At 40.7% G+C, this 27,804-nt stretch overlaps 1 protein-coding gene across 4 annotated transcripts in view; it reads left to right on the forward strand.

Annotated features, from left to right (window-relative positions):
• The window catches only part of TGFB2 (transforming growth factor beta 2), an 82,252-nt gene extending 55,110 nt beyond the window's left edge, over window positions 1-27,142 (forward strand). For 2 of the 4 annotated variants that reach the window (XM_025991311.2, XM_025991310.2), the window contains 5 exons: window positions 17,450-17,582; window positions 17,705-17,815; window positions 19,340-19,517; window positions 20,694-20,847; window positions 24,300-27,142. In XM_025991311.2, the coding sequence (XP_025847096.1) occupies window positions 17,450-17,582; window positions 17,705-17,815; window positions 19,340-19,517; window positions 20,694-20,847; window positions 24,300-24,458 (735 nt within the window). In that variant the 3' untranslated portion in view covers window positions 24,459-27,142. The remainder of the gene's footprint in view (window positions 1-17,449; window positions 17,583-17,704; window positions 17,816-19,339; window positions 19,518-20,693; window positions 20,848-24,299) is intronic. The other 2 variants (XM_072759549.1, XM_025991312.2) reach the window with 1 other exon arrangement.
• The last annotated feature ends 662 nt before the right edge of the window (window positions 27,143-27,804 follow it).

The following is a 27,804-nucleotide window of genomic DNA, read 5'->3' on the forward strand; positions in this document are numbered from 1 at the left end:
GAAGCAGATGATGCTTTAGACTCAAGATTTTTGCCCGCATACCTCCATGATGCTAGCTGGGAAAATCAGGTCACAGAATGAATGCAATGCTTACTGTGGACACCCTTTCTAAATCTTACCCTCTTTATGGCTAACCCAGGCCTTAGAGCTCAGGCATCTGAGCTGGTTTCCGACATCTGCTGTGGTGTCTTTATTTGGAGTCCCATTTTGGGATTGTTCTCTGACTTTCCACTTGGCCTCAGCAGCCACTTGGTGGTCTAGCCCCAGTACAGAAATTGGTACTTATGATAAGGGCCTTGAGTTCTGAAGGTGAGGCTAAATTATATTCAGGAAACTGAATGCATGTAATAAAATTTCAGAGGGTTTTATGTGTCCAAAATTGCTGAAGTGTTACTTTGGAAAAAAAAAAAAAAGACTTGGTGCTTAAATGGGGAGATCTTTAGGTACTTGGAAAGCTCCACTATTCAGAACAAAGCATCCAAAGTTTCTAGATGCCCTCTGATTACTGTATTGCTTGACATGCAATTGACATTCCGCTCCCTAGAAGAACGGTAGGATGACTATGAATGGGTTTTCAGGCAGTTCAGATGGTGGAATGGATAATTTATTAGAGTTCCTCAGGGCATTGGTTTTAAGCAGGGGGAGAATGTGTGTACATATGTGTGTGCACATGCAAGTTCATGTGTGAGTACAGGCACTCCCCCAAGTACGGAAGCCCTATAGGAGCTTTTATAAGGACTGCCCACAGTCCCTTTCTATAGATTCTGCTTCTCCCTAGAGAAAGAGAGAGAGAGAGAGAGAGAAAAAAAAAAGAGAGAGAGAGAGAACTGACAGATGTGGTGTGAAAAGGCTCTCATTTCTTTGGGTATGATCATTCTTCATTCTCCATTGGGAATGACACATTTCAGGCAGGGTTATGGGGTCATTCTGTCCCATAAAATGTATGCAAGTACTCTTTCTAGAGCCAGAAGAGCAGGCTGGAAAGGCCTAAGAAAGCTTTTCTGTGAGTCAGTTCAGAATTTGTCTTTGTCCAGGGCTGGCCATCTGTTGATTCTCCTTGCCTTGGAACATTAGGACACCCGAACTTCCGTGGAAGTCACATTTAGCTTGGCAAGGAAACTCAGAGTTCTCACTGCTCTCTTTTCTCTGCAGAATAGTCTGTCAGAACTTTGATGAATGGTGGTAAATAAAGCCTTACTGTCCTCCTCTATCTGACTTCTGTTATGTTGATAGACTCTAAATAGCAGATACCGGTATGATAATGGTAGGACTTCAAATATACATGCCAATATTGGAGGGAATATGAGAGAGATAAAGGCCTTTGATAGACGAGGAAAAAGAAGAGGGGAAAAAAAGGATAAAAACTGAACCTTTTCCACATGGGAATGACCCTTACCATGTTTTTCAAGCTTCATGTCAAAGACAGCCTTTATTGGAATATGATCAGATAAAGCTCTGGTGCTCTGGAAATGCCTTCGAACCTGCAATATTTAGAATAGCTCTCAGCTCATTTGGAAATTTAAACACATCTTTCTTTGATTAACTTGCTCCTATATTTATGATTAAAATCATGCCCAGAGTTATGAGACAGAGAAAATATAGAAAAGAGATAGTCTTCAAAATGAAAATCACCAATATGAGCAAGGGCACCTGCCATCTTGAACTGGGGTAAATTCCCAGTTTTACAAGTGAAGAATTGAGGCTCCAGGAAATTATTAACTTATTTAAGGGCCGTCATCACTTCATGGCCCCATGGGACCTCCAACCAATACTTAATGTTAGCTCTATTGACTTCAGAGGACCGTGGAGCTTTCAGATATTTCTAGCTTCCTCTCACTAACTCACTATTTTCACACTAACTGCTCATTTCAAACTTTACCACCTCTAGGATAATAAGACTTGTACCTTTGTGACTGTTTTGACAATCTATTCACTGAATAACAAGTTATCCCTAAATTTCATGGCCTCAAAAACAGTTATATGATACTGTGTCTCAAAAGTACAGTCTTTCTACTAATAGAGATACACCCAAGGTACTTTTAAAGCAAAAGCTGGAGGATCCAGAGAAATGCCTCAAAATTCATTTCTTCCAGAAAGGGAGTTGTGAGAATTGGGAGGGGGTTGGGCAGCCTGGCATCTTGGTTGGACTCCTTGGGTGGAGCCATCTGTCTGAATCAAGAGATTCCTTTGAGCCCAATAATATTTATAGCAGGGATATCTGAGTAAATCAGGTTGAGATTGGAACAGGTTTGGTTAATTAATATATAGAGCATTTTCTTTAATCATGCTGGAACACTACTTGTATTGTGTTTCAATGTGTGTAGTAACATCCTGGGATTTGATGATCATATCTGTGCTCTCTGTTCACCCTTTATGAAGCAACATGGTGGAGGGTTCAATGGAATGAGCATTGTGAACCAAGTTTTCTTAATAATTCCTGATTAGCCTGGTGTTTATTGTAAGGGTGAAATGAAACAATGTCTCTAGCTGCCAGATGGAGAGTGGGCACTCCGCATATACTAGTTCCCTTCCTTCCATGTTATCTCTTAGATTTTGGCTTCTAAGTCTTTGATTCCTCTAAGAGAAAGAGCCCTCTAGACAATTATCTGCCAAAGTCAGTTGTCAGGTTATTTTTAAAGATTAATGTATTAGCTTCAGACCAGTAATAAAATCATGCAAAATAACTCATTGGGAGATAATGTGATGTAATGGGTTCATTCATCATAAAGCATCAGGAGAAAAATGTTATCTTCTTGCATGGTGCTGGTATGAGGCCACTAGTGTCGGTGGCAGAGGGCTTGGGAGACTATAATCTGCTGATGGGTCCTTGTTAGTCAGTAGAAGATAAATGTGCTGAGATGAAATAAGCTCAAATGGGTTTCAGAGGAATCTATCTATCTATCTATCTATCTATCTATCTATCTATCTAAAATCTCTGCAACAGATTTAAACTTTGCACACCCCCGAGGCTTTACAGTAAAAATTGTAACATTGTAAGGTTGATGGCCTAGCCTACTTTTGAAGGGACTCTAATGCTGCAAAATGAAGGGTGAAGTTCCCATCATCGTAGAGAACACAACACGAATGGGGTTAATAAAAACTGCCGCCTTTTCCGAACCCCAAACACACGCATGTGCACATGTGCATATGCACACACATACACACACACAGAGTTCAGTTTTCATTTCTCATGTTGCCCAAGGGTGTGTAAAATAAAAAGGGGTCAGCCAAAAAAACTGTCTGTTAAATTAGACTTGCAAAAAGTGGTGCCGAAAAAAAAAATTATACTGGGCTCCTGTTGTACAGAATTTTACAGCATACAGTCCTCTTAATGCTGATCCTGACTCCGGCGCCACATTGGAGACACACTGTATAGTAACCCCTTTTAAAAAAAAAAAGCCATGAGGTATATATAATAAACACTTTGTTTGCACAAGGCTATTAATATCTCAGGTTTTTTTCAAACTGATCAAATGACAGGCTTGCCTCATAAGGAAGTCGGATCGTTATCATTTACATTAAGTGATGATGTTACCAAGTGTCTGTTACCCTTGTGGGCAGACGGGATCCCAAAGGTTGTATGAACAGTAGTCCTTCCCCACTGTATTTAAAGAAATATTGATAGTCCTGCAACAGTAACTAATGATTCCATGTTCTTTTTGTGTGATACGATTGTGTAACGATATCGGTAACTATCACTAACGCACGATATGCACAGGATGCTAGGGACTGCTTTAAGTGCTTTATGTAGATTGATTCATTCAATCCTTACAATAACCCTATGAAGTGGCTTCTTAGCTGCATCTTACAAACCAGGAGACTGAGGCACAGAGAATTAAGTAACGCCCAGGCCATGCAGAGGCAGAATTAGAACCCAGTGGCCATGCTCTAGAGCACTTGCCCACACTAGTCGGAAGAACGCAGGCTCTGGAGTGGGGCCAGGATGAGCTCAAGCTGTGGTCTTGCCCCACTGGAGAGTCTAAGGAAGTCACATCACTGAGCCGATTTCCACGTCAGTAAACTGTGGGTAAAGACACCCACTTGGCCAGGACTTTATAAAGCAAAGAGAGAATGCATGGAAACTCCTAGCACAATGTAGTTCTACTCAATGGTTATTATTATTATTATTATTATTATTATTATTATTATTATTATTTCCAAAGCATGGAGTTTGAACTTTTATAAGAAACAGTCTCTTTAATGTATGATCTGCTCAAAATCTCCTAGAAATGAACCCCTCTCCTCCCCCTCCCCGACCTCCATTGCTGCAAGGTCAGGTTTTCAGTGGCTGAACCAGGAGTTCACTTCAGAGCCTCCTGAAATACTATTTTCACCTCAATTCTGCTCCTGGCCATCTCACTCAGTTGCCGATGAGCAGCTCCAGGCAGGAAAGAAGAGAATCTTTCCCGGCAGCAGAGGGCTGGCTTCATCTTCCACCTCTCCTTATTTATCAGCTATTTGGCCTTACAAATCACTCATGTCTCTGAGCCTCAGTTTTTCATCATAAAATGGAGATAATGGTTCTTGTCTAACGAGTCACTGGGAGGAGGATGTGCGTGAAGTGTCTGGCCTGTTGGAGGCACGAGGAGTGCACTATTGTCAGGGTTTTGCTTATCATCTAGGGCATGGTTTATATTTCCCCTAGAGGTGGCCTGTGATTATAAAACCACTCTGTGATTTTTGTCAGGCATCTCTGGTCAGACGAGGGCTCCATGCTGTCTTTTTACCTCATCCTCTGCCCCTGTCACTACCTCTTCCCACTTCCCCACCACACAAATAAGCGTGATATATGCTTTCTGGGTTGATTTTAATAAGGCTCCACTTTAAAAAACTGTTAACCTATGCCAACTCTACTATAACCTCCACCAGGGAGGGCAAAAATTGTTCCGAGGGAGGATGTAGATTTATTTCTTGATACCAACAGTGCTCAGAATTTTTTTTTTTTGGGGGGGGGGGAAACTTCTGTTCTAGAACCATGTTCAGAGCCTACGAATACATAGTTGGGAATATCCTTTAGTGGAAAACAAATCCGAGCTTCTGAAAGGTAGTGTTAATTTTCAAAAACTGCCAGAGTTCTAGTGAAGAGGAAATTGAAAAGTAATTAATTTTCCTACATGATAGTTGCTTTTAAAAGATAGATCTGAAGTCCAGCTGCTTCTCATCTCTGCTGCTACTACCCTCGTCCCAGTGGTTTTTGCCTCTTGCTTTTGCGGTGGCCTCCTGGCTGGTCCGACTGTTGCCCCCTGGGCCCCTAAGAGTGTGTGTGAGAGTGAGTCCTGCTAAGATGTTGGGCAGATCTAAATGCCCCTGTTCAAAGTCCTGGGATGGCTTCTCACCTCACTTCGCCTAGGAGCCAAAGTCCTTACTGTGTCTGGACCTGTTTCTCGCTAGCCCTCCAGCGCCCCAGCCTGACTTCACTCACTCAGGTGCCTCCCCCATACTGGACTCCTTGCTACACCTCAAACACCTGCATCCGCTTCCTCCTAAAGCCTGTGGCTACTGTGCCCTCCTCCCACATCTCCTTCCTGCTCTCTTCATGCCCCTACGTGCTTCCTTGGATGTCACCCGCTTAGAGAGGCCTTCGTGGTCACTCTAACATCTCAGAGCCCCTCTTCCCAAATTTCCTACCCCCACTCTCCACTGCACACTTCCCCTCCACACCCTCGATCATTTTGCGTACTTGATCTTCCATTCCACCTCTGTCTGGTTTATAGTCTCACCTCCACCGCTTAGGGACAAATTCCTGGAATGGTGCCTGGTGCATAGTGAGTGTTCAACAAATGTTTTCCAGTGAATTTAAGAAACATTTCAAAATCAGATTCAAGTACAAGGAAATGTTGTGAAATAAGTGTGTAATTCACGGGGGTACTCTTTTGAGAAATCTTTTCATTTATTTGGGTTTGGAAATTCTGCTACATCGGTTTTAATGATGTCTAACTATTGATAGAGAAAGAAACATATATCTGCCCATTTTTTTGTTACTTATTCAGAACTAGTGCTGGTTCAGTGGATAATAACGATGTAAGTTAAAAAAAAAAAGAAAAGAAAATTACGTAAGAGATTCATGAAACTGATATTCTTAGGTAACCTGTAAACTCTCTCTGTTTGCAGAAAACCCAGGCTCATTACTTTATTTTTTGACTCATTGCTTTATAATCTCACCCCCTAAATTAAAGTTCTCAGCTGAATATAAGAAGGGACTTAAATTATAATGTAGGCCATATGTGTTACTGGTAGCCAGGAAGTAGGAAAGGGTGTTGGAAGTGTGGTTTTCAAGTATGTATGTGTTGGTGTCGAGTCAGAATGGACTTGGAAAGGAAGATCAATTAAGAAAATCAGAAGATCCGGCCCCAGAGGTCTTATAGTCTTGTTGGGGAGACTCCTTCCTCCCATAGCAGGAAACAAGTGGAATTACCAAAATCCATCATACTCGGCTGTGTGGTCCAGCCTCAATGACTGACGTAACTTGAGGTCTTGACTTAGTTTCCCTTCAAATGCTGTCATCAAATGTCGTACTACACACATCTCCCTCTTGCCTATACTGATTTCACTTTTGTGCAGTTGACTCTTTTTCTCTGTTCTGTGATTTATCTGTGATGGTCTTATGAATGCTATTGAGCTGTGACATCTGAGAGACTTGTTGTTCACACAAAGGACTCCTTCATCCCTCAAACCTGTGGAAATGCATTTACTGGTTTATGCGTATGTGCAGTCAGCATAAAGGCCCATCTGTAGAGAATGAAAAAAAAAATGGAAGGAAACAATAGAGAATTATAAGGTGTTTTCATCACAGAGGAAAGGCTTTCCTCTGTGTGTGTGTGTGTGTGCCCGCGTAGCTTGAAGACATATCTGGTGACACTTCCATAAAGGTCATTAAAGATCTATATATGCCATTCTTTATCATAATTGCACACGGATATGTGTAATACAGGAACTCTGTACTCTAAAGAGAAAGTCTTAATATAGTGACATAATAAGGTAGATATCTGAGCTCCAGAGAGACTGTATTTTTATGGGTGTCTTTCTTTTGAAGCTGATATGTACTCCATGGGAGTCCACTATGCAGGCTCTCTCGAAGCTCTCGTGAGGTATACATTACTGTGGCCTCTTAGAGGGATGCGATTTCAAAGGAGCCAGGGCAATTACAAGCCAGGGCGATGGGAGAAGCAAGATAAGTATTGGGTCTGTTAAGCCACTTCTGAAGGATAATCAGGCAGTGTGCTGGTTTGTTAAGCACCCCTAAAGTGACCCAGTGTTGTTCACGGAGGCTGCAGTCAGCAGGAACAGAGGGGTACATTTACGCCTCAGAGGGAAGAAAAGCCATTTCACCTACTTCTCATTCTCCATAAAGCCCCCTACTTTCTGATACCTGAAAATTCCTTTCTTGCTTTTTCTCTCATTTTCTTTCCACAGTGAAATATATTAAACAGAAAGGGGTAAAATACAGTAGAGGGTTGCTTACACTGATCATTTTTTCCATCCTCCTTGAGATATACATATATATGATATATATGTGCACGCATGTATACGTACAACACACATGCACACGCATACATAATCTCTATGATGTGTGTGCATAAAATTCCAAGAAAGAGTTTTTATCGATCACTATAAAAGATGGATTGTTCAAGCTTATTTGTCACTTGATTGTGTGAGTCTTTCTAATGATGTCTTTAAGTCAACAAGCATTTACCAAGAAGGAACTGTGCAAATTCAGTGGAAAAGACTTTGTAAAAGAATAAGAAAGAGCCAGAACGTTCTTTGCTTGGAAGGACTTCATGGTCAGGGCATTTAGAACATACTCAGCCCAGTGTAACCTATGAACACCTATTGTTATAGTTTGAATTGTGTTCTCTCGAGAAAAGATATGTTAAGGTCCTATTCCCCAGTACCTCAGGATATGACCTTTTCTGGAAATAGAGTCATTTATTGTAGATAAAATCAGAAGGAAGACGCCTAATCCTGTATGATCTGTGTCCTTATAAGAAGATGACCGTGTGAAGACAGAGGCAGAGACTGCAGTTAGGTAGCTTCCAACCAATGAATGCCAGAGATGGCCAGCAAAACACCAGATGCTGGGAGAGGCGAGGAAGGATCCCCCTCTGGAGGCTTTCCAGGAAGCATGACCCAGCCAACACCTTGATTTCTGAATTCTTGCCCCCAGAATGATGAGAGAGTACATTTTTGCCTTTAAGCCACCCATTTGTGGTGCTTTGCTCAGGCAGCCCCTGGGAGTCTAACACACTTTCTGAGAAAACTCTTAAGTTCAAGGTTGTGGTGCTTAGGACAGATAAAGGAGCCCCACAGAGAAAGGAAGAAGCCATTTATGTGTTCTCTTTTGTAATGAGCCAGCACATTGCTATGATCTGGACTGTGTTCTCACACTGCACAGTACTCTTGCCCCAGCCTTTCAGATGGTACTAGTTACCTTTTCACCCTGTTGATCGTTATCTCCTTGCTCCAGGTGAAACCCTAGTTCAGTGACCTCACTGTGCCCTTGTGAACACAGGGCTTTACATCGTTGTTGAGAGTCTGAGTTCTCTTACTAGAGCGTGGACTCTTTTAGGAACAGGGGCCATCCTATTGTCCTGGACAGAAGGGCAATGCCTTGCTCACAAGTGTTTAGTATCCGTTGAACTAAACCAGAGGAAGTGAGCTATGAGATAAATTGGAACAGATGAATAAATGAGGAGTCAGACACGTACCAGATGCCCAGCAATTATCCAACAAATGAATGAATGGCTAAACCAAAGAGCTGACCATACTAAATATTTTAGAACACGTAGGTTGGTTTCGGTTTTGGTTTTTGTCATGTGGGCAAAAGGCCCCTCCACAGTCAGTACAAGTGCTATGCTGGAGAATCACTAGTTCCTCCTGTAGATAAGCCAAAAAACACCTTCACGAGTGCACTCTGGTTGTCTGTTCACATGAGAGAAAATGTTGATATTAGCAAGATTTCAACCCCAGAGAGTCAAATCTCTAAAATTAAATCAATGACTATGTGTCAGCTGAATAGAGTACAGGGATCATGGAGATGTAGATAAGTCTATGTTTTCCTCTATTTTTTAGGAGTTTGCTATTCCCTTGGGAGAAATGGACTTCTACACACACGGGGATTACCCATGAGGCCACTGTGTGCAAGGAAGGGGCCAAATGCTTGGCACACACAGTATTGCTGGGGGACTGGGACAAGAAAACTGATTTCAGAATGAAAGCAACCATTTCATTGAAAAGGCTAGGCTGAAGGATGGGAAGGCTTTTTGTTATTGTTAAGTTTGTTTCTGTTTTTAAATAAAAATTGTGAGAGTGGGGAAGGGATTCTGATAGGGATACTTGTCTGAAAGCAGAGCTGGGCCATGGAATATAAGTTTCAGGGGTAGCATTTAGATTAGTTTCCTAGGAATGAGAGGTGAGTTGAGGATGATAGATTGGTGGCAAATTGTGTCTGAAATACTTAACTATGGAATCTGGAGTTTATTCACTAGACAGTAGAAGCCTCTGGAAGATTTTAACCAGATAAGGAACGTAATTATAATAATAATTCACATTTGTTGAATAGCAGCCATGTGATAGATGCTTTTCCCTACTTGTGTCTTATTTTATTAACAAACATAGAAAGTGGGTTTTATTAATGCATTTCATAAATAGGGAAATCACAGATCCAGTAAGTGATAGTTTATGTTTGCCTGATTTCAGAGCCTATGCAACTTTTTGCTACATTAATGGTTTCCAAAGTCACTTGGCAAACCCTAGGGGGTTCTTCAAACAAACCTGCGTGACTTGAACTGTCAGTTGGTGAAGATGGGTGAGACTCCTAGCCTCAACCGGGCCTCATGCCTCACACTAGTAAAGTTCTACTTTTTTCTGCTGTATACAACATAATCACAGAGTGCTGATGAAAGGAACAGGGCCAATAAGGAAAAAAGGACCCAAGGATCCAGCAACAGGTTACGGTTTGGACGCTGGGTGATTTAACACTGTTATCAACACCCTGGCACAGGGCACAGTTGCTGGTACAATCTGGCTAAGAAGGATAGAATATATGTTGAGTAGCAAACCTGATTCAGAGAGATCCCAAAAGGCTAAAAACCCAAGGTCAGGGTCAAATAAGAAGTTCAAAATTAACAGAGATAATGTGTAATTTGCATTTAGGTTAAAAAATAAATTGCATATAGACTAGAGAGGTGGAAAAAAAAAAAAAAGACTAGAGAGGTGGTTCTCAGAGTCGATCAGCAGCTTGTGCATCACCTAAGAATATGTTAGATATGTAAATTCTTGGGCCCCAATCTCATCCCTATTAGACCAGAAAGGCTGGGGGGCTGGGGCTCAGCAATTTGTATTTAATAAGCCCTCCAGATGTTTCTGATGCATGCTGCAGTTAGAGAACCACACGGCTAGATAAACCAACCTTCCCTTCCCTCTTTGCCTCCCTTCGTCTCTTTCTCTTCAGTCCATGTCATTCCAGAAAGGATTTGGGATGGAAAATCTGACTTCACAGTTTCTGTCAGGACAAAGGTTTTATTTTATAAAAAGTTTACTATGACTCAATGGTGTGATGTGGCTGCTGCCAAAAAGTAAATAGTTTGCATTAAAAATAGTGACCAGAACAAGGGAAGCCATAGCTCCTTGTTTCCACATGTGGCACATTCTGGAATACTCTCCACATTCTGTGAGGCAGCATCTGAATGTGGTGAGGACATCATTGTAAGAGAAACATCAGAAAGGGGCTTGACAAGGGTTGTGAAGCACTTCAGACCTTGTCCTGAAGGAAGCAGTTAAGAGAAGTCGCCTCCTATGATTGGGGCCTGACATAGAAAAAAGAAAGAGAATTTTCTCTCTAGTGCCAGAGAACAAGACACTTTACGGGGGAAGCCCTCTCCAGGGGAATGAAGAGGGCAAGAGGTTAGTCCAGACTTTCCTACAGTGCTGTGGTCACCCAGGTAAGTATTTCAGGCTTCTTTCCCTTTGGCTACAGACTGTAGGTGATGAGGGCCTTGATGTCTACCCTACAAGGTTTTTGCGAAGACCAAAACACATGAAAATGTGCAAATATTTGAAAAAACAGAAATGATGGTATGAGTATGAAGCCATGATATGACTGTTGAGTAAGACTGATGGAGATTTTAAGTCCAAGGAGAAGAAGGATTACAACATACAAATTATTCAGAAGTGAGAGGGCCTTTCTCAAGAAGTAGTGAGTCCACTGTCTAGAGAAGTCTTCAGATGGAGACACAGATCTGAATGAATGAACTGCATGGGTTGGAGCAGATGGCCTTCTAGAGCCTAACACTGATGCTTCCTGAGAGTGAAGTTAAGGAATATGGGGTCAGGCATTTAATGCATTTAAATGTTAAGTACATTAAAAACATTAAATGCATTTAAAACCAACAACTAGTTAACCCAGTGTCTTTTTTTTTTTTTCTTCTCTACAGCTTTATTGTTAAATTTACCTTTGCAATAGAAGTCTGGTTGAAATGACCCCCTGGTTTTCCTGTAGGTCCGTTGATGCCTGAATATGCCAAGTAAAATAGAATTCCTAATACTTCCTTATACCTCTTTGCAGTGCCTCATAGGAGAGGAATCAGTATCACCCTCGGTGTCTAAGGCAAATCCTGAGTTGATTTACAACATTATTCCTTCAAGACTAAGATTTCCTCTGGCTATAATTTTGCATCTAGTTTTCTGTTTCTTTCTTTCTTTCTTCTTTTTTTTTTTTGGCCCCAACTATTGGGTAACATCAGTGACTTTTGCCTAGATCCACTCCTGATTGGCTGCTTTCCAGTGGCAGAGAGATGAATGGATCCTTTTGTGTAGGGAGTTTTGTAATTCAGTGAAGAGTTTAGAGCCTTGCCAAAGGCGGTATGTGGGTATTTTGCACGTATTATAGATAATGTGTGTATATCAATAATGTAATGAAGGTAACATTCATACCGCTGTGGGTGGTAGCTAAGCGAGAGGCAGCTAAATTTCATTTTCAGTATGTTAGAAGCTCTCCTTTCTAATTCAATCAGAAACAGTTGTTGGTCTGTTATTTAAAGAAAAAAGTCAAAGCAGAGGATTATAGAAACAGGATTGAATGAGTGAGAGAGGGAAATAAGTATTTTAACTTAAAACATATATGTGTATAAATATGCGTTTATATACACAAAGACACACACACATGCACACAAACACATACACAATTTACATGCTGAGTGTTTTATAAAAGGCCAAGGATTTTTCTTTGACTGTGGCTCTGCCTATTGCCAATCCATGTTGTATTTTTGGCATGAAACATATCCATTATGCACCATCTACAATTTTTAGTTTTTCATTTCTTTGAAGGACAAAGAAGTTTCAGGACAAATTATTGAGCAACCTGTGTGCAGGATCTTTGTAAGGTTGTTTTTTGTTTGTTTGTTTTGACATTTTATTTATTTATTTATTTATTTATTTATTTATTTATTTAGAGAGCAAGTGGAGGGAAGAGCAGAGGAAGAGGGAGAGAAAGGGAGAGGGAGAGACTCCCATGCAGACTCCACGCTGAGCGTAGAGCCTGACACGGGGCTCGATCTCAGGATCCTGAGATCATGACCTGAGCTGAAATCAAGAGTTGTACGCTTAACCAACTGAGCCACCCAGGCACCCCAGGATCCTTCTAGGTTTCTATCATATTATTCCTTTTGTTATTTCTTCTATAGCTGTTTCCCTAACATCTAAAATTAGGAAAAGATTTCGTTGTGGCAAAATATATGTAAGTGTAGCCCTTTAACCCTTTTTAAAGCATAGGATTCAGTGGTGTTAAGGACATTCACAATGCCATACAACCACTGGCACTCATTATTTCCAGAAATTTCCCATCACCCCAAACAGAAATTCTGCACCCATTAAATAGTAACTTGCCATTTTCCCTACCTACCTACCACCCCTGGTAACTTCTATTCTACTTCCTCCCTCTATGAATTTGCCTACTCTAGGTGCCTCATGGAAGTGAAATCCTATAATATTTGTCCCTTTGTGTCTGGCTTATTTCACTTAGCATAATGTCTTCAGAATTCATCCATGTTGTTATATGTATCAGAATTTCATTCTTTTTTTATGGCCAAATAATAGTCTGTTGTGGGTATATAGTACATTTTATTTATAGTGTTTATATATATATACTGATGAACACTTAAGGTGTTTTTACTTTTCAGCTATCATAATGTTGCTATGAACATTGGGGCACAAATATCTGTTGAGTCCCTGCTTTCAGTTCCTTTGGTTATATACCTAGGAATGGAATCGCTGAATCAAATGGTAATTCTATGTATACCTTTCTGAGGAAGTACCAAACTGTTTTTTAAAAAAATGTTTTTTTTTAAGCAGCTTGTCTGTATTGAAGACTTTCCAAAGCATTCAACTTGATTTTCACAGAAGCAACAGTTCTCTTTACTTTTGGGCCTGCATTTCATCATTTCTAGATTATTTGATTCCCCTGGATATCAAGTCCAACTATCATACACAGGTTTAGAAACATATACAATGGATACTTGCTAAGCATACAATTCAACCGGTAAGACCAGAAGTTCTCAGAACATACTAGAGAGTTGCTTTCCAGCAATGAACCCCAGCATAAGCCAATATATATTACAGAACAAATGGGGAATCATGGTTAATCTGGCTCTTAGGGATCCCTGGGTGGCGCAGTGGTTTGGCGCTTGCCTTTGGCCCAGGGTGCGATCCTGGAGACCTGGGATCTAATCCCACGTTGGGCTCCCGGTGCATGGAGCCTGCTTCTCCCTCTGCCTATGTCTCTGCCTCTCTCTCTGTGACTGTCATAAATGAATAAAAAAATAAAATAAATTTAATCTGGCTCTTAAATGAAACCCAGGTATGAGAGCTTCCAGTGTTCAACTAAACTATCTTTGTCATGATACAATGTATAGAGGAATCTAGTGGTGACTTTGGCTCTAGAAAAAATAAAACAGCTGGATACTCAAAACTGTTCCCATCCAATACACTTGTTGGGAGACTGAAGAAAGATGACGGCAAAGGCTGAAATGGAGTGGGAAGTTGACTGATCTAATCATTTTTGTGTAAACTCTTGACTTCAGGAAAGTCCTAATCAATAATAGCAGTGGGTTGATTTTCTTCCCTTCCAGTTTAATTTTGTATGGGTAATGAATGGAAGATAAACTGGGAATAGGGAGGTGGTGCCTATTCTTAAAAAGAAGATACCTTTCAAGTTAAGATTTCAGACTCTGAGATGTGATTAGAAGGCTTTCTAGCCAGTTCTGAAACACCACCACGAAGCTGTAGGAGGAGTACTTTAATATAGCATCATTCATCCTAGTTAGTGACCCAAGTGATTAAAGGTTTGGGAAATTGCCCCTCTAAATATGGGCTAACGGAACAGGGTTTATTTAGCTTAGAGAGAGAGAGCAGGCATGCTGAGGGGGACTTAATAATAGTCTCCAAGTGTATGAGGGATAGTCTATGAGTGATGGAAGGCAGCTGTTTCCTGTTTCCACTAAGGACTTGGTAGGAAAGGAGTTCAATTGCAACAAGTGAGTTTAAGAAGTCCTTGGCCATAAAGTTTGAGGCAGCAAACCCACAAGACCAAAGCCACCACACTGTTTCAGAATTGTTCAGCTAAAACTGGCTGTCATTCTTGGGTGGTTTCAATTGGCTTGTTCTTGAACTTGCGAAAAGACACAGAGGACCTATCAGTCACGTGAGAATGTGAAGTTGTCCACTGTCAGAACCTACTGGTGTTTTGGGACCAAAGAAGCACTTATTAGAAAATGAGATTTAAGAGAGAAAGTTTCAGAATCTTTTTGCTCCCTTTCAATCTGCTTTTAAAGCAAGACCATCTAGATTTACCCATTTGCTCTGAAGAATGTCCATAGATTTGTTGGTATGTGTGTTTTCTGCCCATTTGGTCAATACGTCATTTAAAAAAAAAATTCTGCGTCTTCAGTGATTTGTATCAGAGATAGATGTCTTAGATAAGATGTCTTATGTATCAATTTATATATGTACAAAATATGTATTAATACAACAATGAAAGCAATGTTTTGTTCTAGATGTTATGTCTAAGTGTTAAGGATATAAAGATGAATATAAGACATACACTGTACTGGTTAGGAGTGAAGCCAATATAAAAGCATCATGAAATAATGCATCATTATAGGAGGTCCACTGAGGGGAGGAAATTTAAAATTAAAAAAATGAGTTCTGGATTTGCTACTAATTTTTAAGCAGTAAGGCAGATGGAAATGCCTGAAAACGTCTCACATATTGTATTATCATGGTTATCCTAGGTTAGGTTAATTATACCCATTATTATGAATTGGATCCGTGGTATCTTATTTGCCCAACTGGAAGTGTTTTCAAGGAAAGGTTTGATTTACAGAGGATTGGACTGCTGTTAAGCTGTGTCTTAAAAGTTATAGGTTTATGGGATGCCTGGGTGGCTCAGTGGTTGAGCATCTGCCTTCAGCCCAGGGCATGATCCAGGAATCCTGGGATTGAGTCCCACATTGGGCTCCTTGCACGGAGCCTGCTTCTCCCTCTGCCTCTGTCTCTGCCTCTCTCTCTGTGTCTCTCATGAATAAATAAATAAAATCTCAAAAAAAATTTAAAAAATAAAGTTATAGGTTTATGTCAGCATTAACTATGTTTAATCAACTTGTTCTATTTCCATCTGGTACCAACATTTATTTTTATCTTATTAAAAAACCTTTGCTTCTGTCACTGAATGTTTTTTGTCATCTGGAAGAGGGTAAGGATGAATTATGATTCAAATCTGACTCCTGTAACTCTCTGACCTTCAAAATCCAGCACTGAAGTGGGAAAATTAGAGGATTGCTTTGAATCCTCTCTCCATACGTGTTCACCATGAGGCACTGCATGAGTTACTGAACCTCCCTGAGTCTCAGTTTCCTTAATCTACTTTATAGGAATGTTTTGAGGATTAAATTAAATGAAATAATGTGTGCCAAACCCAGAGCCCAGCATGCCCAGCCCTTGGGCCATGTTTACTTGCTTCCCTTAATTCACAAAGAACATCTCTTGCCTGTGGTGGAATCATGATTGCCTCTAGATTGTCTCCAGTTAGTGGAGTTTGTTAAACCTCGAGGGTAAGACTATAGAGTAGGTTTTGTCTAAAATTCGCTGAGAGCCCCCCAAAGGTCCACTGGAGGAATCTCTTTCTAAACTGACTTAATCCAGAAAAAAGCCGACCATGATGCCAGATATTTTAGGAAGCATTTGTTGCTAAATTACCTGAAACAAATCATGTACACACATGGAAGAAAAGTGCATTTTAAAATCAGCAGGAAAGCTGTGCATTTTTGTTTTGCATTTTTGTTTAAAGGAGAGCACATAAATCTTCAAGATATTCAGATAGTCATTTCATAGACACTGATTAAAGTGAGTGCCATGCTTGGGAATGGCATCAAATCGAAGACAAGATCACTGCCCCAGGGAAGCTTCCGAACTTGTTGGAGAGACCAACCCATATGTATGACATGAGAACGGAATAGTTAGACTCGACATCAGGAAGGGCAGTACAAGCCCCTCAGTACGGAGGGAAGGCAAGGTACGGGTTTGGTAGGGATTCGATAGAGCTCTAGGAGACTTGAGATCTTGGCTTGACTGGCTCATAAAACAGTGTCATTTAAAGACACTCAGAATTTTTAAAAACTACCTAAAGCATTCACTTCCTATAGAAACCCAAGAACATACTACAGTTGGTCTTTATATATTTGAAATAAATGAATCCTTCTAAAGTCTCAGTGTTCAGGCTGATTTGCTTTCAGACTCTCTCTACACACTGTGCCAGACTGCTCCTGCCCAAATTCATTCTTCGTCTGTGGGATATGGAATATCTTCATAAATCATAACAAGTCACATTGAGAGTAAAAATCTCAGCTAGAGACTTGCCTCAAAAGCTGAGGCGTGCCACATGTATTAATGTTGGTGGATTTAGGAACCCGGGTTAGGACCTTTTTCTCTTTATTAGAAGGAGATTTATAACCCAGGGCCTTCAGAGGGTGAGAATGGGTCCTCTGAACTGGCCTACTCCTCCTGTCCCTCCCCAGCTCCCAGCTCTCCAGATTTAAAAAAGTGGAGAAGCAGAACAACAAAACCATTAACTTAATAGCATAGAATTTATGGCTGAAATCTTACAAAGCTTATGTCAGCAAAGTAAAATAATTACTGTCACTTTCTCTTAGACACTTGGCTTTATGGTTCCTGTCACCTTTATCATAACACACAGCTGACTTAGTAGCTCTATTTTTCATGGCAGATGGCCTGGTGTTATGCTTTTATGCACACAGCCATGCTGTTAGATGACAATAACATGGGTATACCAGAGTGGAGCTAGGTTTAGATAATGAATTGGAATACTGTTAATGGTTTTGGGTTAGTCATCCTGACCGGATGCCAAGTGAGCTTGTTCCCTTTCTCCTTCCTTCCCCAGATTCTCAAATCCAAAGATTTAACGTCTCCAACCCAGCGCTACATTGACAGCAAAGTCGTCAAGACGAGAGCAGAAGGCGAATGGCTTTCCTTTGACGTGACCGACGCCGTCCATGAATGGCTCCACCATAAAGGTTACAGCCGCCCTCTGTCCTCGTCCCTAGATGCTCAGTGACCCCATGTTATTGTAAGTTGATTGCAGATTTAAGGGTATTGTCACACATCCAAATGACCTCCTTGACTTAATGTTTTCCAGACAGAAACCTGGGATTTAAAATAAGTTTACACTGTCCCTGCTGCACCTTTGTACCATCTAATAATTACATCATTCCCAATAAAAGTGAAGAGCTAGAAGCAAGATTTGCAGGTAATTGAAACTTGGTCTTACGAGGTGGGGGAGGGAAGGGCCTGTATTGATAATCTCATGGGGGATGAAGTCCATTTGCATGTGAGAATGGGATTGTTTGGTGAGGCCTGAGGAGTTTTCATTGTTTGGCTAAATATATGGTTGAGAAAGATATATGAAGGCAGAAAGAATTGGACCAAGCCTCTGTATGCTGCTACATGCCAAGTGATGACTTGGCAGTACTAGCTGACTGATTCATCAACTTTCCAAACTATTAGTCAGTTAAGCCTTTTATTCTTCATTTAAGCAAGTCTCCAGCTATGCTAATATAGAAGAAGATAGCATGCACTCAGGGAGATCCATTGATAATGTCCCAAGTGCAATGTCAAGAGGCCTAAAACCATATTTCCCCTCACACCACAGCCTCTTTACCTCACCTTACATGTATCAGAACACTCCACCATTTCTAATTGGTGCCCAGTATTTCCAGTGGTCTCCTTATCAGACTTTCAGAATAGTCTATAAAGACATACAGAGGCTTTAGTTTTTCCCTATTCTTGCTTACCTGTTGGTGATGAGCCAAAGGTCAAGGAGAATGAAGAGATACCAAGGGTTGGAGTTACTTCCCTTATTAGATAACTGGTTTGGATGATGAGAGATAAGAGGGAAGTCTGCTGTGTGCTCGTGCCTCGTGCCTCGTTGACCCCACACCACCACGTCAGGAGCTGATTTCCCCTGCCCCAGCTACCACCACCTGGGACCTCCGTCCACTTGCAGAAGGCTACAGTGGCCCTTGCTCATGGAAAAATTCTCCCGGAGGTCTAGAGATTTATTTCAGTCTCTAACCTAGCCACGATTCTCTAGAGTGTGGAGATTAAATGCTTAAACTGGCAGTCTCTGGAGCATGCTTTGGAGAGCTCGAGTTTCTAAATCTCAGATGGAATCAGGAAAGTGTTGAGGATGCCATAAAATAAATGAAAAAGCCCTTTCTTCACAGCTTCCCCAAATAGCATTAGGTAAGGGTGACTTCTCTTTCACTTGAACCTAATTCACTGCAATTTAGTGTAGGTCTCGGGCTGTGTTCATTAGGAAAGTCTTTGAGTGTAGTAGTCTGAGGAGGAGAGTGAACCGGGGGCGGGCGGGGGGGGGGGGGGGGGGAGAGAACAAGGCATGTTCTTCCGCTGTGCCTTCAGTCATTGAGGGGATGAACACAGCCTTAACTGAGTGTTGATGAAAATAAACTATCCAGTTTGCCCTTGGACTCTGGTCAAAGGCTTCTCCTATAGTGACCTTCATTACCAACAAGGCCTGCCTTGGACACCAAACTGCCTCCTGACAAGAGCCTCAGTGAGAAGTGTTCATTGTCACCTGCGATTGTTTCATTGTGGCAGATCTATTTCTGTGGGGAATGACTGTAGCCAGCTGATGATGCTGTTGTGAGGTCATCGCGGCTATTTGTGACAATATGCAAAGGAAAAAGGAATGGCTGGTTATATTTGATGAAGGTAAAGCTAAATGTTTGTTACCCAAATGCATTTTTTCAAGGTATTGATGGCACCTCCACATATACCAGTGGTGATCAGAAAACTATAAAGTCCACTAGGAAAAAAAACAGTGGGAAGACCCCACATCTCCTGCTAATGTTGTTGCCCTCCTACAGACTTGAGTCACAACAGTCCAACCGGCGGAAGAAGCGTGCTTTGGATGCAGCCTATTGTTTTAGGTAAAAGGAAATAAAAATAAAACAAAGTAATTACGTCTGTTAACTCTTACACTGCCTTTGTCTTTTCTTACAAATTCACCTAAACTCCACTCATTGCTTAAGACCCGGTATAGTACAGGATAGCCACCATACCTCCTCATGTCATTCTTCCCAGAGGCTTTAAACAGTTTTTTTATGTTGTATTCCACAGCCTCTTGCAATGAACCAAGTCTGAAGTCAGAAAATTAGTCCCCTGAATTTTTTTCCCAAATCCCCTTGAAGCACTTTGGGGCTGAAGAAGAAAATGAGCTTCTTGCTCCCCACAGCAAATATAAGCTTACTTGAGGGGTAAGATGGTGGATCCCTAATTGGAAAGACTCAATGTCTGCATGAAGCCCTCACCCCCCATGGTAGGCCCATGGCCATACCTTTTTTCATGGAGATGAGAGAAATAGAAGAATACTCTTTATTGTGTCGTTAGCTACAGAGTATAAGAGAAGCGAAGGCAACACATATTTATTTCCCACTCCTATAAGAGCTCATGGTGGGGAAAGTGTGAATGTTCTCCTGTGGTTTCTTATCAGGGCTCGTAAGAGGAAGGTTCTTTCTTTATTTTGAGAGCTATGGGGCAGTGAGGGGTTCTCACTGATAAAGCGCTCAAAGAATTCATGAGTAATATGGCTTTTTTTGCTCCTCAGAGTTAATGTTGCACTAAGCAAGCCTCCATGTTTCTTGATCTCTGGCTCATCAAGGGACAGGAGATTAAATAAAGGATTCATTCTAAAGGAAAATGCCTTAGATGATTCTTTGAAAATAGCTGTTGTACTTCATCCATTTTATATTTGGAAGGGCAGTCGAGGCTGATTGGCAAAACTGCCCAGTGTTGGCTGAAAACGGAGATGAGTCTCTTCAGACGCCTCTCTGCTTGTATCTAGTCATTCAAGGGAAAGATTTCACTTTCAAGGTCACAACCAAGAGACTCGGGGCATAGAATTCATAAGGGAAGGTAGTCCAGCAGGTCACCATGACACTCCATCATGAAAGTCATTTGAGATGACTGTAAAGCCATTTGGTCCTAGCCCATGATATTTGCTTGTTGGATGCTGTTTGAATGAATGAATGAGTCATTTTTCTGGCTTGGAATGAAGGGTAGGGGGAAATCAGCTATAAAATCTCCCCTGCTCTTTCTTCTAACAGAAATGTGCAGGATAATTGCTGTCTACGTCCACTTTACATTGATTTCAAGAGGGATCTTGGGTGGAAATGGATACATGAACCTAAAGGGTACAATGCCAACTTCTGTGCTGGAGCATGCCCATATTTATGGAGTTCAGACACTCAGCACAGTAGGGTAAGTATTTGGCTCCATCTTTTCTATTTGGGGTTGCTAATGTGTACCTGCTGGTAATATGTCCAGTGAATTCAAGTCAGCTGGGTGCCCGTTCATCATCACACATGAATGGGTACTGGAGAAATCTTTGTTTTGGATAAGGAGGAATGTAGGGTGTAGGTGAAATCACGAGTAACACTGATCAGTTTGAAGAGTAGGTTTTGCCTTCCCAATTAAGATGTAAGCAACCAGAGGACAGTGTTGTTTAATTTTTTCCCTTATTTTATATTCACAATAGCTGTAAGCAGTTGGTAGCTATGAAAAAAGTCTTTTGGAATCAATCACTTGGTGTTGTGTACAGCTGGGGTGTGAAGGGACCCAGGTCCCCATCTAAAAAAAGGAGCTGTCATCATCTACATCAAGGACTGTCATAGCGGAGAGACTTTGAGGACCTCAGCTGATGCTTTGGCATAGTGACCCACTAGTGTGTGGCAATTAAAAAGTCATTTAACTCCTCTAAACCTCAAAGCATCAATTTATAAGTAAAAAGGAATGTTTATGTTAGAAATAATCTTGAAAACAACATTGAAAAAAGAGTAGATATAAAGAGCAAAAAGGATGATAAAAGTGAAAGTGACTTGAAAATCAGTACCCCCAATTCTTTTTGAATATACCAAAAGTATGCAGGAATCTATATATTTTGTCAAGTTACTTCAGTGAAGATAGAAAGCTAATTCAGAGGATAAATCCTAGATGGGATGCCAGGGGTTAGTAGCCCAGCTCTGCAGAGACTTTTTCTATGTAATAATAGAAATTTTCCTAATGCTTTTTCCTGGTACCTCCATAACGTAGGATTTTAGAGATGGAAAGGATTTCATAAATTATCTCGTCCAAACGTTTCACTTTCCTTAAAGAAATTGGGGTCTAGATCGTGTAGATTACTCGCCCAGGATCAAACAGTTGGTGACAAACCAAAACTTGGAATGCAGGCTTCCTTGTTTTATAACCAGGCCTCCGTTTGCTCTGTCTTACTGAGTTTAATTCCTGAAATGTGGCTACACATTGGGGTTATGCCTCTGTAAATCTCCTTATTAAAGAGGCATTAGAAAAATTGCCTTCACTGCAGGGTAGGAAAATGAATCTGCTGCCAAAAGGATCACATAATGCATTCGGCACAATTCAAGAGTTTAGGGGTGATCAATTATTTTAGACAATCTGCATTATAAAATTCCTCTTTAATTCATATGAAAAATCATGTGTTAGTAGAACATGAAGTCTGTTTATTTATAAATGCCTACATATGCTAGACTTTAAATTGACAAATAGGACTCTCCTCCCTTTAGCTGTTTTCCCAACTCCCCTGTAGATTTTGGCACTCCGGGCTGACCATGTGCTTGGCCATGTGAGGAAAGCTTGCTCATGCCTGTCCCTTTGTCTGAGCTCTCTGGCCAGGCTGTTTCAACCGGGCTGTGGCAACAGTAGCTATAATGTGGGCAAGGCCCAAGTGCCAAGTAGAAATATAATTCCCCTCCCTGATACACAGAGGGAGTGTGTGAAGGCTGAGACCATGCTTGTTTTTCAAGGAGAGAGGAAGAAGAACTGTCATGGTCACAAATATGTGGTTTGGACAGTTACCCAAGAAGCCAGAGGTAGCTTAATAGAGTAGTCAGTGTTGCGGCACTGAACAGATCTTCTGTCTTAGGCTGAAAAAACTGCAGGGAATCTCGAGGAAAAAGGTCACTTGCTGTTTGACTAATGCATTAATGGCATCCTTGGAACTGTCTCTTTATCATCACCAGGGAACCTACATACTCCCATTAGTACAAGTCCCATACGCCTTTGCTATAAGACGGAGTTAACTGTATAGGACTAACTATAGAACTTTCTCTTCATTCCACTGTGGGACTGGCTATCTGCCCTCCAGCTTAGACACTACCATATACCATGTGAAATCTAATGGAGGGTTGATTTTTATTACTATTATGGTTTTAAGCAAAATGTAAGAAAGTGAGTAATAAAAATAGAGCTCGCTTTTAGTGTCATTCTTAATTAGCTCTTAGCTGCTTACTTCTTGATTGTATTTAGGAAACCATAATACGTGAAAAGACTTGTATCTTTTTTTCTTTTAAAGATGATTTCTTTATTTACATGTTTATTCATGAGAGACACACAAAGAGAGAGGCAGAGACATAGACAGAGGAAGAAGCAGGCTTCTTGCAGGGAGTCCTATAGGGGACTCGATCCCTAGACCCCGGGATCACACCCTGAACCAAAGGCAGATGCTCAACCACTGAGCCACCCAGGTGTCCCTCTTTTTTTCTTTTCTTCTTTCTTCTTTTTAATTTTTTTAAGAGATTTTATTTATTTGTTCATGAGAGATACAGAGAGAAGCAGAAACACAGGCAGAGGGAGAAGAAGCAGGCTCCTCACAGGGAGCCTGATGTGGGACTCGATCCTAGGACCCTGGGATCACTCCCTGAGCCAAAGGCAGACGCTCAACTGCTGAGCCACCCAGGCGTACCTCTTTTTTTCTTTTCTTTTTTTTTCTTTTTTTAAAAAGATTTTATTTATTTATTCATGAGAGACACAGAGAGAGAGAGAGAGGCAGAGACACAGGCAGAGGCAGAAGCAGGCTCCATGCAGGGAACCTGACGTGGGACTCGATCCCGGGACTCCAGGATCACACCCTGGGCAGAAGGCAGGCACTAAACTGCTGAGCCACCCAGGGATCCCTCTTTTTTCTTTTAAATAAAAATGTATATGATATTAAATTGGCCCTCGAAGACAGCACAGAGAAGTGTCACATGCAGACAGGTGTCTTTTTCTATACAGAAGGGTAGGTTAAAGCTCTGACGGGAGTTTTAATGAGGCATCTGATTCTCCTCCTTCTCTATGTATTTGCTTCTTTACCTGAGCACAGGAGTCTCATTTTGTCTTAATAGGGCTCTGAGGTCAAATTAAAGTCCACAGAGCCTCTGAGCTCAAGGGAACTCTAATCTAGGTTGGAATTGGAAATATACATGCGGTTACAAGGAAGTGTAGACACAAAAGCAAATAGTAAGAGGACCAGGTTTTTCGAGGGCCTGGCAAGTATGTGCAGCAGAGCAGTGATCGAAGTAAAGGATTATTGGGAAAACTGTAAAATCTATTGAATGAGTGATTTTGTGCAATCCGAGCTTTTATAAAATCATTTGTTTATGATGCATGAGAACAGGATTCTGTAGGAAAATGATGAATTCAGTGATTACTAGGAACACATACCAAGTTGACCATAATTGGGGGTTTAGAGAAGGAAACTGTAAACCAAAAGTAGTTTAAATTGTCTACTGAGCCCTGTGACTGATAAGATAAAACTGTGGCAATATGTAATGGTTCTTTTTAAAATAATTGTTCCCTCTTTTCCTTTTCCTTTTCCTTTTTTTTTTTTTTTTTGTCTTTTCCTATCTTCTCTTTCTCCTCCTGTGTCCTTTCAGGTTCTCAGCTTATATAATACCATAAATCCAGAAGCATCTGCCTCCCCTTGCTGCGTGTCCCAGGATTTAGAACCGCTAACCATTCTCTACTACATCGGCAAAACACCCAAGATTGAACAGCTCTCCAATATGATCGTAAAGTCTTGCAAATGCAGCTAAGATTCTTGGAAAAGCGGCAAGACGATAATCACGTGGTGATGATGATGTTGAGGAGGAGGAGGAGGAGGACGACAGCGACAAGAACAATGACAATGTTTGTAACAAGAAAACATAAGAGAGCCTTGCTTCAACAGTGTTAAAAATCTTTTTTTGAAAAAAGCGGTACTAGTTCAAACATTTGGAAGTTTGTGTTCTGTTTGTTAAAACTGGCACCTGAAACAAAAGGAAACAAAACAAATTGAAGGCTTTATTCTACATTTCACCTACTCTGTGAGAGAGACAAGAAGCAAAACCTTTTTTTTTTTTTAAAGAAAAAAATAAACACTGGAAGAATTTGTTAGTGTTAATTATGTGAAAGGAAAAAAAAACCCAACAAACAGGAAAATCCCATTAAGTGGAGTTGCTGTATATACAGTTCCTATCCCATGCCTCACTTGATTTTTCTGTATTGCTATGCAATAGGCACCCTTCCCATTCTTACCTTTAGAGTTAACAGTGAGTTATTTATTGTGTGTTACTATATAATGAACATTTCATTGCCCTTGGAAAATAAAACAGGTGTATAAAGTGGAGACCAAATACTTTGCCAGGAACTCATGGATGGCTTAAGGAACTTGAACTCAAACGAGCCAGAAAAAAAGAGGTCATGTTAACGGGATGAAAACCCAGGCGAGTTATTACATGACCAAGCAAGTCTGCATTAAGAGAAAGACCCTGAAAACACATGCTATGTACCAACTGCCTAAGGAAGCTTCTTGTAAGGTTCAAAACCGAAAAGCCTGTTAATAAAGGAAACTTTCAGTCAGAAGAAGTCTGTAAGATTTTTTTTTTCTTTTTCATTGTAAATGGTTCTTTGTCAGGTTAGTAAACCAGTGAAATGTTGAAATGTTTTGATACGTACTGGTCAAACTTCGGACCTTAAAGTATTGCTGTACAGCTATGCTCTAGGTTTTCCTTCGTTTCGGTATATGTAACCATGCCTATATTATAATAGATGGGTATAGAAGCCAGTATAATTGGAAACACATCTGCAGATCTCTTTTGCAAACTATTAAATCAGAACGTTAACAACTTTACATGTGATGTGTAAATTTTTACCATATTTTTAATGTTCTCTAATAACGTCAACTATGATTTAGATTGGACTTAAATTGGGGCTCTTTATAATGATCACTCAGAACTGTGTGTTTCCTTTAGCTGGCCAGTACTTTTGAGTAAAGCCCCCATAGTTTGACTTGCACTACAAATACGTGTTTTATAGTATTTGCTACACTTGTGCTTTGTGCATCGTCCAATATTCTGACATAAGCTACCTGAGTCCTTTCATTTTTCTTTTATAAAATGGATAGAGTCAATTTCAGTAGTCTTCCTTTATCTTCCAAGCATCAATACTAATCAGTTCAGATGTCAACAGTCTTCTATTTTTAGGAAAATTGGGGACTCTTATAGATGTATAGACAAGCAAGTTAAAATATTTTAGTTTTAGCAAAGGCCTAAGGATCTGACTGAAACTCAGAATCTTCGTGGCTGAGTGAAGACAAGCTTTCTCCAACTTGGTTTAATCGGTATGTTCACAGAATTCTTTTCTTACTAGAGATCAGTTCATTTCTTTTAATCAGGTTTTTGATGTTCAGGGGGACATGGAAAGATTTACATTTTGGTTGATTTTTTTTTTTAAGGGAAAAAAAAAAAAGCCCCGGTCAGCATAAGTCACTCAGTTGATTTCACTAAAGTTAAGGTTTTCATAGATGTTCTTTGACGGTTGTAGAGGTACAAGCCAAGTACTCCCATGATCAAAAAATTCTTTTTTTTTTTTCCCTCTGAATGAGAGGTATCTAGATCTGAGGCTAGAATTTACCTTGCTTTAATAAATGGATGATTTGCCGTATCATTGCAGAGAAAGGAACCACCGGTCAGGGTTGGTGGGAGATGTCCGTTTGCTGGTTGTCTCTTCCTCAGCTTTGAGATAAAAATTACTAGGTAAAACAATGGAATGTTTGCAGTGTCACCTGAAGGGCTACACAGTGAGGTGTGAATCCAAGTGAAATGGTTTGATCTAGCAGTGCTTCTTGTTTGACATTTCCTGACCATTAATTCAATGACAGATTGGGTTCGCAGGTTTGAAAACTGGAAAAGCAAGAGAGCGGGGGATGCCATGGGAGTAAACAACCCTTGTGTTGGGTGTAACCCAATCCCAGAATGACTGTGTTGGTATTTTACCTTCCGTTTTCTATTAATTCTATGTAAATCACTTTTATTTCTGCAGGTATTTTCCTCTCAGAATAGAATGACGTTTTTGTTTTGTATTATTTTGTCTTTCCTCATGAATGCACTGATGATATTTTAAATGCTCTATTTTAAGATCTCTTGAATCTTTTTTTTTTTTTTTTTTCAGTTTGGGGGGTTCTATAGGGTCTTTATTTCCCATAAGTAAATATTGCCGTGGGTGGGGAGGGAGGTGGGTGGGAATGGGGGGAATGGGAAGGTGTTAGTGTATGGGCGGGGGGTGGGACGGCGGTGTTTCTATGTTAAGCAGCAGTACAATTTTATGGTTGGCATGGTTTAAAAAAAATGGAATATAAGAATAGCTGTTTTGTATTTTGATGACTGATTACGCTGTATTTTAAACATGATGTATGTCTGTTTTGTGGTGCTCTAGTGGTAAATAAATTATTTCAATTGTACGTTGATGTGTTTTTCCTCTCACGGGATTTCTCACTGAGACTAGAGAACACCTCTCCTGCCATGAGAATCATCTCAAGCTGGAAAAGTCCTACATCTTTAAGGTTGTGCTCTTATTCTCAAGGATATTCCCTGCAGAAATGTCATGTCTTAGAGCTCACGAGCCAGGACGTATCTACCAAGGACTAAAGAAAGCCCTGTGCAGTCTTTTTATTCTCTTGTTTATTGCCATTTGGTAATTGTTTGAGATTTAGTTTCCATCCAGCTTGACTGTCTACCAGAAAAAATGCAGAGGGATGTTTGAACCATGCCTTGGCTTTCTGGTTCTATGTCCTGCCAACCCCAGGGCCAAAAGAACTGGTCTAGACAGTATCCCCTGAAGCCCCATAACTTGGATAGTTGCTGAGCCAGCCAGATATAACAAGAGCCACGTGCTCTTTGGGATTGGTGTTGGGAGCAGCTACTTCTCTCTGCTTCCCCAGACCACTGCACCAAAAAACCCCTATTCCCGCAAAGTACTTTGGCCGTTTCCTTCAAGACCAGACTTTGCAAGTGAGTTGCCAGTCCCTTAATAAATGGAACTAATAAAAAAGTAGTTGTGGCTCGATCCGGTTGGCTTGCTTTATCTGATGAAAAAACCAGTTTGTGCCCATTGTGCTAAACC

This window comes from Vulpes vulpes, chromosome 5, assembly GCF_048418805.1.
Source record: "Vulpes vulpes isolate BD-2025 chromosome 5, VulVul3, whole genome shotgun sequence".
NCBI classification, from domain to species: Eukaryota; Metazoa; Chordata; class Mammalia; order Carnivora; family Canidae; genus Vulpes; species Vulpes vulpes.